This window comes from Bidens hawaiensis, unplaced genomic scaffold (genome assembly GCF_021521415.1).
Source record: "Bidens hawaiensis isolate Kalapana, Puna unplaced genomic scaffold, B.hawaiensis_p1.1 tig00019700_1, whole genome shotgun sequence".
Lineage (NCBI taxonomy): Eukaryota > Viridiplantae > Streptophyta > Magnoliopsida > Asterales > Asteraceae > Bidens > Bidens hawaiensis.
This window is the reverse complement of record NW_027492995.1, coordinates 233,914-251,315: the sequence shown is the minus strand read 5'-3', so window position 1 is coordinate 251,315 and position 17,402 is coordinate 233,914. Positions and strand designations below refer to the sequence as shown.

General features: G+C 35.8%; 1 protein-coding gene and 2 pseudogenes across 3 annotated transcripts; 1 reads left to right on the top strand and 2 right to left on the bottom strand.

Moving 5' to 3' along the window:
* The first annotated feature begins 871 nt into the window (after nt 1-871).
* On the top strand, nt 872-2,857 carry LOC143559128 (small ribosomal subunit protein eS19x-like). Its single transcript, XM_077047800.1, has 4 exons — nt 872-1,050; nt 2,137-2,227; nt 2,315-2,498; nt 2,578-2,857. Exons 1-4 carry the CDS (start codon nt 964-966, stop codon nt 2,648-2,650), a joined length of 435 nt encoding a protein of 144 aa, XP_076903915.1. The 5' UTR covers nt 872-963; the 3' UTR covers nt 2,651-2,857.
* A 1,344-nt stretch (nt 2,858-4,201) lies between these two features.
* LOC143559129 (diacylglycerol kinase 1-like) lies at nt 4,202-8,034 on the bottom strand (annotated as a pseudogene). Its single transcript, XR_013139882.1, has 7 exons — nt 6,706-8,034; nt 5,608-5,974; nt 5,455-5,531; nt 5,259-5,378; nt 4,924-5,088; nt 4,709-4,846; nt 4,202-4,605 (listed from the first exon to the last, which is right to left on the bottom strand). The product of XR_013139882.1 is annotated as a diacylglycerol kinase 1-like (transcript).
* A 3,213-nt stretch (nt 8,035-11,247) lies between these two features.
* LOC143559126 (SNAP25 homologous protein SNAP33-like) lies at nt 11,248-13,728 on the bottom strand (annotated as a pseudogene). Its single transcript, XR_013139881.1, has 6 exons — nt 13,523-13,728; nt 12,548-13,039; nt 12,066-12,158; nt 11,864-11,997; nt 11,605-11,702; nt 11,248-11,511 (listed from the first exon to the last, which is right to left on the bottom strand). The product of XR_013139881.1 is annotated as an SNAP25 homologous protein SNAP33-like (transcript).
* Nucleotides 13,729-17,402: the final 3,674 nt, after the last annotated feature.

The window sequence follows — 17,402 nt, the reverse complement described above, 5'->3', positions numbered from 1 at the left end:
TTGATGAGGATGAATAATAGTTATTAATATATAAAAAGTTACTGTGACAAATTTTTATAATTTAAGGTTAGAAAACTGACTTTAAGAAAAAGAAAATTCTTAAATTCTTTTTATATTTTAGTGATGCATAGAGTTTGATTGATATGTTGTGAATGTTCTTAAAGTTAGTTGAGTTTGTATTTTTCTTTTCCTTTTTTTATCTTGGCTGATGGATGGGTAAATATTATAAATTTTTAAGGAGTCAATTCTTGTTTATCATCTTTTAGGTATTGCTTTCAAAGTCAATGTAGGCTACCGAACTATTTATCTATAAACGGCTATGCCACCTTATTTAAAATAAATATACTACAAAAGTGCCTCTTAATGCTAGGATGAAAGTAATAAAAGAACATCTTTTTGTGCTTCATGTCCCTCCCCCCTTCCCCCAACCCCAAACCAACACACGCCACCCCATTAATACATGGTAAATCTATCTTTAAAAGGAAGTTTAATGATATATCAACAGGAGATAACAAGATCTCCGATCCTTACTTCGTAGACTCTTGAATTATTCTTAGGAAAGAATGTATCACACTTAACTTGAAACCAATGAGAAGCTTCTCAAGTTTACAATTAAAATCAAGATGCTAAAATCGATACAATTAATGGGGAGTAATGTCACAAACAGCTACACCGGCCTCAAAACCAAGCCATTGCCGTTGTCTAATACAATCAAAATCAAATGTAGAAAAACTAAATTTAACTCATTAACACATTTACAGTATACCAATTCCAATTTATTTTTCACTCACAACTTAAAAAGTTGAAATAAGTTATTGGGCCTTTGAACCAAAATGTAAAACTATGGGCCTTGAAACCAACCCAAATACCGCTATTAAACCCTAACACACCTGCAACAACTTTTGTTTACACTCGCACACAGTCACGCCGGCCGCCGTAGCAGAAGAAGCATCAGCTTGCAAAATGGAGACTGCCGCGAGAACCGTGAAAGACGTCTCACCTCATGAGTTTGTCAAGGCCTACGCCGCTCACCTCAAGCGATCCGGCAAGGTTTATTTCTATTCTTGTTTTCCGTTCATTCATAGCTGATCTCGAACTGCATCTGATTTGTTCGTTGTTATATCACCGAATTGCTGTTTATATGCGTTGTTTCGTTGATCGCTGAATGATATGATTGCTGATTTATTCTATTGTTATTACTTTTGAGTTTGCTTTAGCCCTAAATTTGCTTGCATTTTCCTTTTAATTGTTGATCTTTTATGTTTATATTGTTGCTTTTATAGCATTTTAGTATTAAAAAGTGAATTATTCGGGTTAATTAGAGTTATACATTTTTTAGTTAGTGATTATTTGGAGTTTTAAACATACTAATTTATTTTTGTTATTATGTGATTGAGATGTCTTAGGTTTACTGAGTTCTAGCTAGGGGTAAACGAACCGAACCAACACGGACAAGGCCTTGTTCATGTTCGTTTGTTAATAAAATAATGTGTTCATGAACATTTACCAAACCAGATATTATGTTTGTGTTTGTTTGTTAAGGTAATAAATTAAAGAATTTAAAATGTTTAGATAAAATGGCTAAATGTACAAAAACTTTCATGAACAACATATACAAATGAACATGAACAACGTTTATGAACACATTATCGAACGCTCACAAACACAGTAGAACGAATGCGGGCTCTGTTCATGTCCGTTTGTTTAACTAATCAAACAGAATTTCTTGTTCATGATCGCTGATTTATTAAACAAACGAGCATAAACGAACTTCTTGCCGAACGGTTCACGAATAGTTTGCTGAACGTTTGGTTCGTTTACAGCCTTAGTTCTAGCTACCACAGGCATACTTTTGAGTCTAACTTTATGTCATTTTATTAGCACGGGGTTGAGAGGCTGGATCGTTTGTCTAACTGCAGACGCTGATGGATTATTTTTTTTTGTTTTGTGTAGTTAAAGTTAACTGTTTTGATTTGTTAATGATAGCCATTGATAAACCATAAGTTGTCTGTATGTGTAGAAAACAATGCCGTTGCATTTTTACAATATACTGCACAGTATTGTTATATAGTGTTGCTTTCTAGTACTTATAGGCAGTTTATGCTCATGTGCTGTGTTGCTTTTATCTGTTGACAGATGGAGCTTCCACACTGGACCGACATTGTCAAGACCGCTACTTTCAAGGAGCTTGCACCCTATGATCCCGATTGGTACTACATCAGAGCTGGTAAGCTTGATTTCCATATTTCAGAAAAGAAAGTTAAACCTTCCGTTGCTGATGACATTGTTTGTTGAAATGTGTTGAATTGTTAAGCGTCCATGGCCAGAAAGATTTACTTGAGGGGAGGACTTGGTGTTGGTGCCTTTCAGAGAATCTATGGAGGGCGCAAGAGGAACGGTAGTGCTCCACCTCACTTCAGCAAGAGCAGCGGTGGTGTTGCCCGCCACATTCTTCAGCAGTTACAGACCATGAATATTGTTGACTTTGACGCTAAGGGGTTAATTATCTGAACATTTGTTTTGTTGTGCATTTTAAACTGTATTATTAATATTGTGAGTTGTGATATTGTGTACCAGTGGAAGGAAAATTACATCGAACGGGCGAAGGGATCTTGATCAAGTTGCAGGAAGAGTAGGTGTTACTGCTTGAGAGATTCATTAAAGATGAAGATTGTAGTGGGCACATCCATGATCACAAAGGTTTTAACTTTATTTTGGCTTGTGCTAGAGTTAGTTTACTGGTGAATCTGTTCTCTGCTATGCCTACTTTTCGGTTCGTTTTGAAGGTTGTTTTTGCCTTTTGACATTGCTCTTTTTCCAAAAATTATATTTTTATGTATTGAGGTTATTTTACTTTGCTTGGATCAATTTTTGTGTGCTTGTTTTTTTATTTAATTTGAGCTTGGTCGTTATCAAACTCAAGTTAACCTTTTTACATGTTTGCTGAGACTAGTAACATGTCGAGTTGTGCAATCCGTTATATCGAGTTTGGGCCAAAATATGCGCCAAAAGAAAATCTAGTTTGGTTTTGGTGTAAAACATGAACCCGAAATGTTTAAAGGACATAGTAGCCACTAGCCACCAACATGATGCGCCTTTGAAACTCTGAGGTAGTTCGATCATTCAAAATCGGAAGGTTTTAAAGAATGGCTAGTGGTGGATGTTGACTGCTGAACCACATGTGAGATAATACTTAAAAGAGACGTTCTCAGCAACTGCTAAGCGTAGATATGATTGCGTCTAGCAACAAAATTATGCAGACTAAAGAATGATCAACTTATTGGCTGGCTATCTATGTAAATGACATGTAAAAAACTTGTTGCGAGTTTAGATAAAAAGCTATAATACCAGAATTGATTTAGTAAACTATAGAAAGGAATCTCTCTCTCAAAGTAAAAACACATTATATCGCCTAATCACTAGAACCTGAATGATGATAAACCTTAATCTTCAAATGATAGATCTAGCTGGCAAACTGAATATACCTGGCAATCTGGCATATACAAGACTAAGCATGCCTTGTGCAGTGCGAATCTTAAGCCAGATATGCATAAACCTAGTAACAATTACACATCTGCACTTAGTAGAGTACTTGAAATTACGCCTGCAATAGTGTTCTATTTAGTCAAAGATGTGTTGGTGTGTGAGCATGCACATCAAGTTCGAAGATCCACCACGTCAAGGTACTTCACATTTGTAAGCGGGAACCTAGTAATCTCAAGTTGAAAAAAAGTTGGTACATTATCAAGGGCTGAAGCTACAAGAGCATTGCAAAAATAGTAATTACGCACCTATGGATAAAAAAAGTTGATAAGTTGATCACCACGGAGCATTTAGACTATTGTGTGATAACAAGGGTGAAATCAGTACCTCCTACAATCCAGTTCAACATCGCATAGCCAAACATTTTGAGGTAGATCATAGGTTAATGAAAGAGAAACAAAGGATTATCATACCATTTATTTCATCGGAAGATCAGTTGGCTTATGTATTATTCGTCAACATGCGATACATGTTACACAACTTTATTGTCAAGATAGGTTCCTGGGAATTGAAATCCGACTAGAGGGGAGCATTGAAGAACCACAACTCCAAATCTCCAATCACAATTATGAGGCGAAAAAATTGTTACAACTGTAAAAATTCAGCTTTCTCTTCTCTCAATCTCTACTTAAAGGACACCCATCATATGACATATTGTTTTTATGTAAACATAAAGTTTGTGTTTACTTCTTTAAGCCAAGACTTTGGCAAATGGTCACAAGACTAGCATTTCCGCCTCTAAAAATTCAAGTTGAAATTATAAAATACCAAGTACAAACAGATACACAAACATCACAATCAACAGTAAAACATGCCATGGCTTTCAGTACTTCTACCCGTAAAGATCGGCCTCTTGCCATCTACAAACAAAGTCTTCAACGGGCGGCGGTGGAGTGGTGGTCCATGGTAGTGCTAGGACAGTCTAAGTGCCATTTCATGAAGAAGAGCTCTCTTCTGAGAAGCATTTATGACTTGATTTGTTTCAGCATTTTCCAGCACATCAGCGACTATTCCAGCAGCATGACCAAGTGTTTCCTCAGTTGTTCTTTTCAGCATGAAAGCCTGCACCAACAAACAAAACCCACAACATTTTTGCAACAACAAATTTACAAACTTTAAGGATTTGTTAATATTCATTTATGTCAACAGCTTCATGAGAGGGTACCTGTCCATGGTGTGAAATAGTCAATACGCATGGAGACTGTAACCATGGTTCTCCATCAATCTGAACTGGCAATGGTGCAAGAAGATGTATTTTTATGGTCTTCCCTTGTGCAAGCCTGCGAGCCCGAGAAAGCCCCACCTGTCACGCATAACCATAATTAAACGGGTCAAAATTACCACATCTAGCATTGACCAAACGAAAGACAAACAAGTTACCTGAAGCTTTCCAAGATGCCAAGTTCCTGATATGCTTACAACTTCCAACATCTTATCATGCATAGATTGAGGATCAAAATTATCATTATTTTCATTTTCGTTCTGCCATAAGTCCACACCGCCCATATAGTTCCCAATATTCGCAATAAGAACACCTTCCGCATCCTGCAAAAATTAAAATAACAATTACAACAATTCCAGATTTGTCATATGTGAAACAGATATCTAGCCGAGGTCTCAAGTTAAAATAACTGGCTCGGCAAGCAGGGTATTGGTGAGCCCTGTGAGTTTCCATAACGGGTTCACATGGTCACCACATAAAAAATTGAACTAACCTCAGGAACCTCAACCTCAACACCATCAACCTCCACTCGAACTTGCCATGGATAATCAGCTAATGTTCTGTCCATCATACTCCTTGCACCTTCTCTAGCATATAAAACTTTATTCATAAACTGCAATCAAACCAACTTAAACCATTTATTAAACTGATCATTGCAAGTTAACTTGAATGCAGAAAAACACGATCACCTGGTTATAAAACTTCTCTGGATTCTCCTCTCTCAAATTATGAATATCAAGAGCAACCTTCGCATCACAACCGACCCCTACAATAAATATAGAAAATAATAGTGACCATTAAATCTTAAAATCTATCATCATCATATTAAAGATGTGACATACCGAGATAATTATTCATGAATTTTGGGGAACGAAGCGGTCTTCCTCTTTGGTTAACAAAAGAAATCTTCCAACGATCAAGAACCGTTACTGCAGCGTGTTCCACATATTGCAGCAACATGCAAAGGCCCCCGTGCTTTTCAACCGAACCTAAACCGCCACCCCAGTTCAAAACACGGGCCAAATCATTTCCGGTTCCCGCAGGTAGAATGGCAACGGGTGGTGGAGATACAAAGTTTTGTTTTTCAATGGCATCCAGTACCCACCCAGCTGTACCGTCCCCACCACATACGAGCACTCGGAAATGTGGTACTCGTCTGAATAGATAAAGGCCGACTTCGGGCCCCTCTTTTGAGCTCAGTTCAAAAATCTACAAGAAATGAAAGAAGTTTGATTAAGACTGTTTTATACGAATCATGACACCAAATTTATCAGGTTTTGATCAAAAGGTAATTTCCAACCTGACCCGAAACATGACACCAAAATAATCAGGTTTTGGGATGGTATATCTTACCTGTTCAAGAAACGGGTTTTGGTGTTTACTTAAACGGGGCGTGGTCGGGTCGACCTGTTTAACCCGTTTAGTTAAACAAGAACATGTTGGCCCGCCAACCTGCTTAGTTAAACAGGTTGACCCACTAACCCGTTTATGACCATGTCAACCCATTTTTTACAATCCATAAACTCGATTAACATGTTCACAACTTGATTATTACCCGCCAACCCGCTTGACACATTTAGATAAATTGATTAAATGGGTCATCCGGTCATGTTCGGGTTGTGACCTATTTAATTAGACGGGTCGTGTTCGAGTTGACCTGTTTAACCCGTTTACTTAAACAGTTTGACAAACTAACCAGTTAATGACCCGTTTAACCCATTTTTTTACAATCCACCAACTCAATTAACACATTTACAACTTTACAACTTGATTATCACCTGCCAAACCGCTTGACACGTTTAGAAAAATGAGTTAAATGGGCCGCGTTCGGGTTAAGGTTAATGTTTTTGACTTGAATATGAGTACAAGTCGTGTTCGGGTAGAACAATTCAACCCGCCAACCCCATCAAACCAACACGATTGACACCCCAAGTACAAACCTGAACAGGGTTCAAGAGAATATTCAACCGCAGCCTGATTGAATCTCCATGTTTAGCACCACTTTTTTTATTAATAAAAACCAAAAGAGGCCGTGCATCGGGCCGCAAGCTAACCAACTCATATCTCTGCTTCATTTGAACCTTCTGACACTCATCTCTATGACTTTTCTTATAACTCAACTTCTTGTTCACCATTTCACTATTACCATCATCAGTTTTCTGATTATTATCTGATGTGCTTTCTGCTGATGACTCGGACTCCCCTAAACTAACTTTCCCATCATCTGCATTGACCGAATTCCCCTGCTTGTTTTTCTTAGCTTGACTTGAAATACTCGCTCGAACAGAAGACGCGATCTCATTGGCTCCAAATGTTATGGAACTCAAGATCCCACCAGATGATGTCAAGCCCAAAACTTTAACATAAAGAGGCGATAATATCAATCTTTTAAACTGGCCCATATCACAAATATCGCCAGTTTCACAGTACATACTACTATGACAATCAACATGTATATATCTTTGACACCATAAACAACACCATATTGGTGACCCCCCAAGAAACAAAGGACTACATGGTTCTTCACAATGTGTACAAAACGAAGCTCCATCGGGCTGATCACTAACCTCGGTCCACCTAACAGCCCATTGGTGCAACACATGACTGACCCCATCATGGACACACACTTACAATCTTTAGGAGCATTTGGTGAGCAATTGAGGTGGGCCAGCGCGCCACATATGCTACAACGGTGAATGAAGCTTCCGGAAGATACCATTGGCCCGAGAGTTTGTGATGGTGACATGGATTTTAGGCATACACAACAGTTTAAGCTTTTCCCGCGACCTATAGTTTCTAGATACCATGTATGTGGTGCTACAAGATCTTTGCCTGATTTTGGGTCTTTTTTGGTTCCTGCAATTGCTTTGGTCCAACTGAGACTTATGTTTCGTCTCCATTGAAAAGCAGTGTAAAGTATTGTTAATATGCCAACAAGGCCCGCGACGAAACATGATATTATGAAGAGATTTGACTCTACAAATTCGGATGGCAGGAAGTGATCACCGTCTTCTCTGTATTCGTCCATTTTTTTATGTTTTTAAATCATGTTACTAATCTAAAATGCTGTCAGCCATAAAACCCGCATGCAATATTATCATCTCGACAATAAAAAGATCATCTTGCGGTTTCCAAGAATACAGGAAACTCAGTCATCAACACTTGAACTAGGAGATAAGCTTAAAATTGTGTTGTTTTTGGGACGAACACAAGAATGCAAATGGATCACCTATAAGCAAGAAGAATTAGTGTCGCGATTATTAATTTATTAATCAAATATCTTAAAGAAGGTTCAAAAAGTGACAAATTAAAGGGCTTTTAAAACAAAAGTTGAATTAAGTTTCTTAAAGACATGAAAGTTGAAACCTTTTTTACAAACCTTCCAAGAAAACATAATAACATTATCAAGAATTCAAGATTAATACTTGAATAATCTTGTAAATATCATATATGACAAGTGAAAAAAGTCCTTGCAAATTTAGCATCTTTTTCACATACAGAATATTAACCAAATTAAAATGTGCATAATAATATGTAGGAAATAAGGACAACTAATTTCGTACCAGCAAATGAAGAAACCCTAATATAATAAAGAAACAAATGTGTTGAATGACAATCAACAAAAGCGAGATGGGATTTGCGGATCCATGGAGGTTTGCATTATGCATAGAATCATGTATGTGATGATGGTAAGCTTTTTGGATGAATTTGTCTTGAAATGATAATAATAATAATAATAATAATAATAATAATAATAATAATAATAATAATAATAATAATAATAATAATAATATTTGGGATTCATTCCGGTTTGTTCTCTCCCAGGCGAGGCGAGGCGAGGCGAGGCGAGACAGACAAAAGAATTGAATTGAATTGTTGTACGAAGATCCATTTTGTCTCATTGTCTCTTTGTTTTTGTTGAAATTGACCAATACCAGTCAACATGACCCGCACGTGACATGTGGATATTGTTTTCCAACGTTATGGAATCTTAATTGAGATGCATAACATTTGACTATATGTCTTTTGATTGTTAATAGTTTATATTCCATTCAACAATATCGAAATATTCTCAATAATAAAATTATTAACTAGAAAAGTAATAATGTTAACAAGAACCAAAACAACTTATTTCATCATCATATATAGATACTTTCAATAGGATATGTGTAAGTAAGATGGTTTCCCAAAGTCACATTAGGTATATGAGAACATTTGATAACTTAAACTACTTATGACTGTCTGGTGTATGACAATATGAAAATCTGATAAAAAATAATCATGCCTAGTTTATAAGAACACATAAGCATGTATGATGTATGAAAACATCCAGCAAATATGGCCCCGTGGGATTTATGAAAATAATGGGTAAATATTTATATAACTGCGTCCAATGTATAAAAGCATCATGTAAATACAACCACATCCGTTGATAGTGATGTTATATAATGCAAGCTCCGGGTTTGATATTGTTGATTCATTATAATAGTATATTGAACTTAAATATAGTTACATAAAGGAAATACTTAGACATTTTTATCAAGTAATACTATACATATACATATATGAGTACCTTATGAGTGTTTTTAAGGGTATGAAGTCGATTTGTAATGTACTCTGGATCTCGAAATAGCAATTAGCACGATGCTGTCAAGTCTAAAATCCAGACAACCCTAGCAAGTGGTTGGTTACATTTATTTTCAAGCCGACCCATTTATTATCTATTATTTGATTGACCAATCCTTTATATTGAAATGGTTTAAGAGTCAAGTCCAACCCATTTAGACCCCTTAGAGGTTCTAACCAAGGTGCACACTTTTATAAGGCCATGTGTTATGGTCAAGGGAGAAGAGCAAGGAGATGAGGTGCTATGTGAATGGTGAGAGTAAAACACTACCCCACTAACCCCCCCCCCCTTTTCTGCCCCTCACCATTCGTCTCTAGGTGGTGAGCGTGGTCTGCACACCGCACACCATTCAACTTTGCTCTTGCATTATTGTCTTGTACGTCTATTAATACTGCATTGGAGGCTTGTGCATGTTATTCAATTATTTTAAAAAAAAAAGATGAATGGTGAATGATGGATCGTATATTATAGATGGTGGAGGTGACTGATGGAGAAGGAGTTGACTTGACGGTGAAATGAAAGTGAATGGTGGATATAGTGTATTGCCTAAACTTTATATTGTTAATGGGATTTTAACATTTTATATAAGTGGGAATGATGAAACCGTGCTGCAAGAATTTTTGTATCGGATCTTGTAGAGTCAATCAATCTCATGATCCACTAATATGTTTTGCAATGTTTGTGTAAGTTCAAGGGTTAATTCTGTCAATAGTTAATAGTTGACATTTGTTGTTGGAAGTAACAGGTTCTCTAAACATTAGGGGTAAAAGCTGGCAAATTGGGTTGAAGTTCTGTTAATAACCGTTAGTGGTACAGTAGCTGGATAATTGGGGGGATAAAATAAGAAATTAGGATTTCAAGTTCATTGGTGCAATTCATTATCGTTTCTTTGTAATTCGGTTTCAATAATAAAAGTTTTAAGACTATTGATTAATTTCAGTCGTAATTGCATTCCTAGAGGGTGTTTGGGATTGCTTGTTAAAAAAAAATTGCTTTTTGTCAAAATTGCTTATTGACTTATGACTTTTTCAAAATGAGTTTTCGTCATGGATGTTTCTTCGGTATGCAACTTTTTGGATTTCAGACACTAGCCTTTTTTCTTTCTGGTTTTGGTCCTTATCATACTTGTTTTTTCAAGAAAGAGTGATTCTTAGCAATTATATATTCGTTTTTCTCCATGAAAAAAAAAACTAAACATAATAATATCAAATTGTGTTACAAGCATGCTTTATGTGAAGGGTGACATACAATAGTAACAATACATAACAATAACAGCAAGAGGTGGAAGCTCAGGCTAGAAAATTGACTCATTTTTCTTCACTATTTTAATGATTTTGTATATAGAGGTCTAAAATAACAAGTCAAGTTCTACATGTTTATAACGGTGTTAAATCGTACATGTCTAACTTAAAGTAGTAATAAATGAAAAGGAAATGAGAATAAAGAATGCGCTTGAAAATTTATAGAAGTCATCAAGTGGGCTAGTTTGAAAACCTATACAGGTCATTCAAGTGAGTTAACAAACCTTGATCTCGTACTCGAACATTTATACAAGAAAACAAGATCAAGCTTTATACTAATCACAATTAATTTACCCAACCTACCTTAAGTTCTTGAGAAAAAAAGACACCAAGTAAATCTAAAGCTCATAATTTACAAGAGTGTTCTTAAACCCTATAAAAGTTAGTTCTTAAGGAAAGTGAAAACTGTCTTATGTGTTGAGATGTTTGATATTATGACTAAACAAGTCAACATTATAAAGTCAAAAACTTTGTTGACCGTCAAGTCAAAAAGCCAACTTTTCTTCAAACAACATTCACAGAAACATAGTATATTGTAAACAGCCAAAAGAAACTGACCTCATATAGCAGCCCTGATTACAAGTTTCAAGGATTACAAACTATATTGGTTGTCTGCAAGCTTTACAGTGGCACAATTACCATTTAAGTGTCCAAAACTTATGAAACTTTTTCCATTTAAAACAACATAAGAAACAACATAACCATAAGATGGTTCAATCTATTTTCCAAGCAGACGGCGAGTGCGTTGATTGGCACCTTTCACCCTGAAATTGATCTCCTCAACATCATCCTGAAGAGGATTTAGAGCTTTGTTTTGCCTGCATAATACAAAATAACTTTCAGAAAACATTCAACCTTCACATGTTGCTTCTTAATTTTCGGATAAGATACAAGTATTCAGACTAGCTAACCTTTCAATCTCAGAACCCATATCAACAGCCATTTCCTTAAGTTCTCCCAATATGTCACTCAGGTCAGAAAGACCATCATCCTGCTTTGCTTTTTCATACTGTTACAATGAATGACAAGAAATTTAATGTTACTTGAACACTGAAAACATCTGGTCTTTTTTACACGGCCAACACAGGTGGCATAAACAAGATTCTTTAAAAGTAGTGTTTTTTTTTCTTCTGTATTTGCACAAGAACAATGGTTAAAGTATATTAATACCTCAACTTTCTGCATTGAGTCTGCAGATTCGGGAAGGGGAGTTCTTGAGAGTGATGATGGTCCCTTATTTGCGGTTGTAAGTCCAAGTTTTTCTCTTTGCTCTAAATGATTACCCTTTCTTCGGTCAGGGTCATCTGTAAAAATTTAACAATGTAAAACACACAAACGTCCTTATATAAAAAAAAATATTTTGGTTAATTACCTCTGATGTTTGTAGGTCCTTTTATTGTCTGACCCTTTTTAGGCTTCCAGGTCCTAGAAAAAATGCCCCAAGACTCCCCAAGAGCTTCTCACCCTAACAAAAGAAAGAATCCAGTTGAAATAAACAAATAGTGGTTACACGGTGAAATTTACCAAAATAGCTATTTTGACCATTGAGTTTGACAAATGGCCCTTGACTTTCTATTAAGAAAAGATTCTACGCCATGTTGAATCTCTGTGCCAAAGTGATCCAATCTGCTATGCCAAATGACACATGACGCGCCCTGGTTGATCGGTAATTTTAAAAAGTCAAGGCTGTTTTGGTAATAATCACGGTCAAAACGGCAATTTTGGTGATTTACTCTTAAATCAAATCACAATTGATCAAACTGGTTCATTACAGTTCGGTTTAGTTACTTTGGAACCGCGTAAAGTGGTTTGGTCCATTTTTCTGGCCCAAACCAAACCGAGCCATTTACATACCTTAATGAGGTCCTGCTCAATATCGGCTGCAGCCATATGGGTTCGGTTAATCTGCTCACCCTGTTGATGCAAGGTAATCATCGTGTTCGTGGCACTTTCTCTGATATCCTCCGCAACTTTTAATGCACTATTTACCGCCTTTGTAGTTTCTTCAGCCTTATATGCAGCATAATGCTCCAATTCTTGCACACTTGGTTCTCCATACCACCAGAATCAACAAAGTCGTTCTTGTATTTGTTTCTCGATGCATATGAGGTCCCTTTATTAACATTGTTATCATCAAACAAACTCGTGTTTGAATTTGGGGTCACAGAAGTTCCTTTTGACGGTTTTCGGGTTGACCTTTTATCAATCTCATCATCGGAATAGAACGGATTGTGGCTAGGTTGACTTGGGACTCGTGAGTCAACTGCGTTTTGTTTAGCATGAGATTTCCTGTGCCCAAACATATTCTATTCGGCAGACTTTGATTATGCACAAATTATACAGGTCCTGAAAAGAACCAAAAAGTTAGATGATCACAAAGAGTTGACTTTTTCTTAGATTGTTGTTGACTTGTTCAAATGAAAGTATGAAACACCAAAAATCAAGATAAAACTGAGATGATGATTTGATTTGTTAGACCTAATATCAAATTGAGTATCTAAATCAAGAAAGGTAAATTAACAACAACTCCACAAAATCAAAGATTAGTTAACCAACCAAAGCAATTATAAAGATCAATTCAAACCTAATAATAATAATAATAATAATAATAAAGTTTGAATTTTTCTTGATCATATATTCATATTCTCAGCAATCAGATACCCATCAAGAGAATTAAAGCAAAACCCATGAAATAAAAATCAACAAATTAACAAAGTAGAGTTAAGCATAACTGAACTCGTATTATATGATTTGGGTATCGATCGTAACAAGATAAAGTGAATTTTAAAAATCAAATTAAAACACCATAGATAAGATGAAATAGATTACCTGTGAAATAGGGTGGATGCCGGAGAGAATATTGAGGGTCAATTAAGGGGGAGTTGAAAGTGGGTGAGAATTCAATTGGGTATTAGATATTAGAAAATGAATTCTTCAACAAAGAAAGAATCGGTCTTTGATGTATACGATGGAACCTTATTATTATTATTAGTGGGCGTTTTCTTCTTGTTTGCAATTGTGAGAATTTATTTTATATTAATAAACAAAGAAGAAAGATCAGCATGCATGACAACAAATGAGGCAAGTCTTTGATTTTAAGTTTTTAACCCCAATTTCTATTCAAATTTGGATGAGTGTGTGTGATCTTTACAAAACGGGTTGAAAACGTACTATCTTAAATATGTATATCTTAGGTAAAAATAGTTATGGCAGATTAAGACATTAATATCAAGAGTAACGTTAAAAAAAATAATTCTTTTATAGTATTTCAGAAAATGTAAACAAAACAAAAATAGAAATACAATAACCAATAAATTAAAACACATGGGATGCATATTTCTCCTCTTTGATTTTGAAAAACTTGATATCGAGCCATTACATTCTAAACTTTTATTTACTTTATCAAATGTTTCTCTTCTTTTCTTTTTGTTTAAAAAGATTGATAACAAGACTTTGTTTTTTTCATCTTCCAAAATCCGTAATTTTAGAAGAAAACAAAGTTTAAACTATAAACTCATAATCAATTCCAATTTACACATAAACCATAAATCCCTAATTAATTACAATTTTCAATTTACATTATCCAAACATCCAATAAACAATTCCAATTTTAAATAAAAGTAGAATAACATCTAAATTGAACAAGTAGAAGTTAAATTGTGGAAGAGGACCACCGTCTGGAGCCCGGTGCAAAGGATGCGGGGGCATCAGTTGTTGCATGGAGATCACCGGTGATCAGAGGGCGGGAGGGTGTCAAGGGGTGGGTGTGACTAGTGGTGCAGCGTGGAAACAAGTACACCGGGTGTTTGTTGTTTGTTGATGTCCAACATAAACCAAACAAGGGGTAATGGGTTTTAATTGGGTTGGGCTTTGAACTTTGGTTGGACTATTTTTAATTTGTTTTGGTTTTAAACAAATAGGGATAACGTTATATTTTTTTAGTGGTTACGAAATACGAAAATCGATCAAGAAAAACTAAAATTTGCAATACCGATTAAAAGCCTGGTGCACACCAGGTCCGACCCCGATATGATATATGGTTTTTTTTGTAGAAAGGATAAGTAATCTAGTCCATTGATTTTGGACATGGATGGTTGAGATTAGTTTGCTAGTGAAATCAAGTGTTAAATAAGGGGAATGACATAATAGGGATAATACATTTGTTAACTTTCTCTACTCAAATGCAATGCATATGTCAATTCTCTCATCATTTTAAAACGTCCATAACTTTTTTATATGACATTTAAAAAATAAAACAAAAGCACCATAATAACGAGTGTTGTTTTACCTTTTATATGAGTATCATCTTGCTATATAAAAAAATAGTGGGTTTTTTACAAACTGTGTTTTAAAATAATTGTGTTTTATCAAATTGTGTTATATAGGGCTGTGCAAACAAGAAAACCCGGACCGACCCAGGTTAAACCCGACCCGAACCGAGACCGAGACACATGAAAAACCCATACTCGGAGGACCTGTGTATAATTTCGGGCTTCAGGTAGGTTACACTTTGGTTCATCGGGTTTGCATGTTGAAACCCGGACCGGCAAAAGAGCTTAATACGGTATGAAATTAACTTTGAAAGTTGATGGTTTACGATGGAGAAGAACAAGAAGAGTGATAAGAAAGAGATGGAAGATGAAGCAACAACAATTGTTATTTGCTTCTCTTTTAAATATTGTGCCAACATAATGATAAGAGTTAATGGCCATTTTCGTCCCTGTGGTTTGTTGTTTTCGCTGCTTCAGTCCAAAGTTTGAAATTTTGTCAATTTCGTCCTCACGGTTTTAAAAATTGGCCAATTACGTCCCACCGTCTAAGACATCCAAATATGTCGTTAGTTTAAGGGGTATTTTCGTCTATTACACATTTTAATAATTAAAACTTATATATACCTTATACATACATATATATATATATATATAACCTAAAAGAATATAAACTCTCTCTCTCTCTCTCTCAACCGGAAGTCCGGCAGCCACCACCAACCCACGACCACTTATGACCACCACAACCACCGCCTATGACCACTGCATCCTATCAGCCCCACCGCGTGTTACCATCACCACCAAAAACTCAGATTTCGTCACACGATTTCCCCAAACTCAAGACCAGCCGACCGCACCACTACTACACCATCAAGTGGCTGTGCTAAGTTTTTTCTATCTCCGATTTTAAAGTGGTTCGATATTTTGTTCAATTTGAAAATCGGCGGAGTCACGTTGTAATGTTCTGCCTAGGGTTTCGTCTCTCCGGTGCCGGTAGGTGGTCGTAAGCGGTAGATTTTCGTGGGTTTCCGCTCGTTTTTCTGGCAAAAATCCCAAATCCCGGCCACCAGATTCTTGGCATCGAATAATGAACTGGAGGGTAAATTAAGGGTTAACCCAGTATTTATTTAGGGGAGATGGAAGATGGGTTGGCTGGGGATTTATTGTAAAGTTTTGGTTTGAGATGTGGGGTGGTCTGGTGGGTGTGATGGTGGGTTGGGGATGGTGGTGGAGGATGAGTTGAAGAAGAAAGAGAAAAAGAATTTATGTTTTTTTTACTTATTTATTAAAATATTTAGTAAAATGTAATAGACGAAAATACCCCTTAAACTAACGACATATTTGGATGTCGTTAGACGGTAGGACGTAATTGGCCAATTTTTAAAACCGTGAGGACGAAATTGACAAAATTTCAAACATTGGACTGAAGTGACGAAAACAGCAAACCACAAGGACGAAAATGGCCATTAACTCTAATGATAATTACCTGCAACTTTGTAACATTCACAAGTTAAAGAGAAACTAAGCATGTAGGTAGATAGTAGAGAGACAACGCATTAAGAAAAAGACTTTGTTTTTAAGCTTCAACTTTTCATTAGACGCGCACATGATGTATATAAGGCAGTACTTAGCTATAAAATTTAACAAGCTTTATTTTTTCTAATATTTAAAATTCAATGAAAGTACAACTACACATGTGAAATGTACAAGTAAAGAAAGATAGGTTTAAAATATGATTTAAAACCGGTTGAATATGAACTATATTAGTTAGATATGCAATTAAAAAGAAACTTAGATGGAATTCAGTTTTCAAAACTGAAATATAGACATATGAGGTTATTTTCCATATTGCTTTTCAATATTCCTCATTCTATCACAATTCACACCATCATTCTCTCCATCTATTTTTCTTTTTTTTACTTAACTTTGTTGATCAACTGTAAGGCCCGTTACCGGTGCCCTACATTGTACGTTGGATTTACTCATAAACACTGTTCTAAATATCAGAGTTAATTGAAACTTTAGCGGAATAATATAAAATCAACCATTCGTTACAAACATCCATAACTTGTCTTTTAAAACATAATGTAAGTTTATAAGATTCAAAACATCATGACAAAATCTTTAGATGCCAGCCTTTTCAATCCTGCTATGTGTCCATCTCAAACCAGCTGTCTCAATCTGTTAACATGTGTGCATACTAAAAGTCAGCTACGCTGAGTGAGTTCTAGTTAATCACGTAACTTACTTTACATTCACATATACGTGCCCGAAGGTACGCTTTACATACATAACATGTTCATTATTCATCCATACATATTCATAGCTAACCTTACATTATAAAGGACATTTCACCCTACATACCTCGGATATTATTAGGGTCCGGTACCCTCCATCCTCGGATATTATTAGGGTCCGGTCTCCCTTCATCCTCGGATATT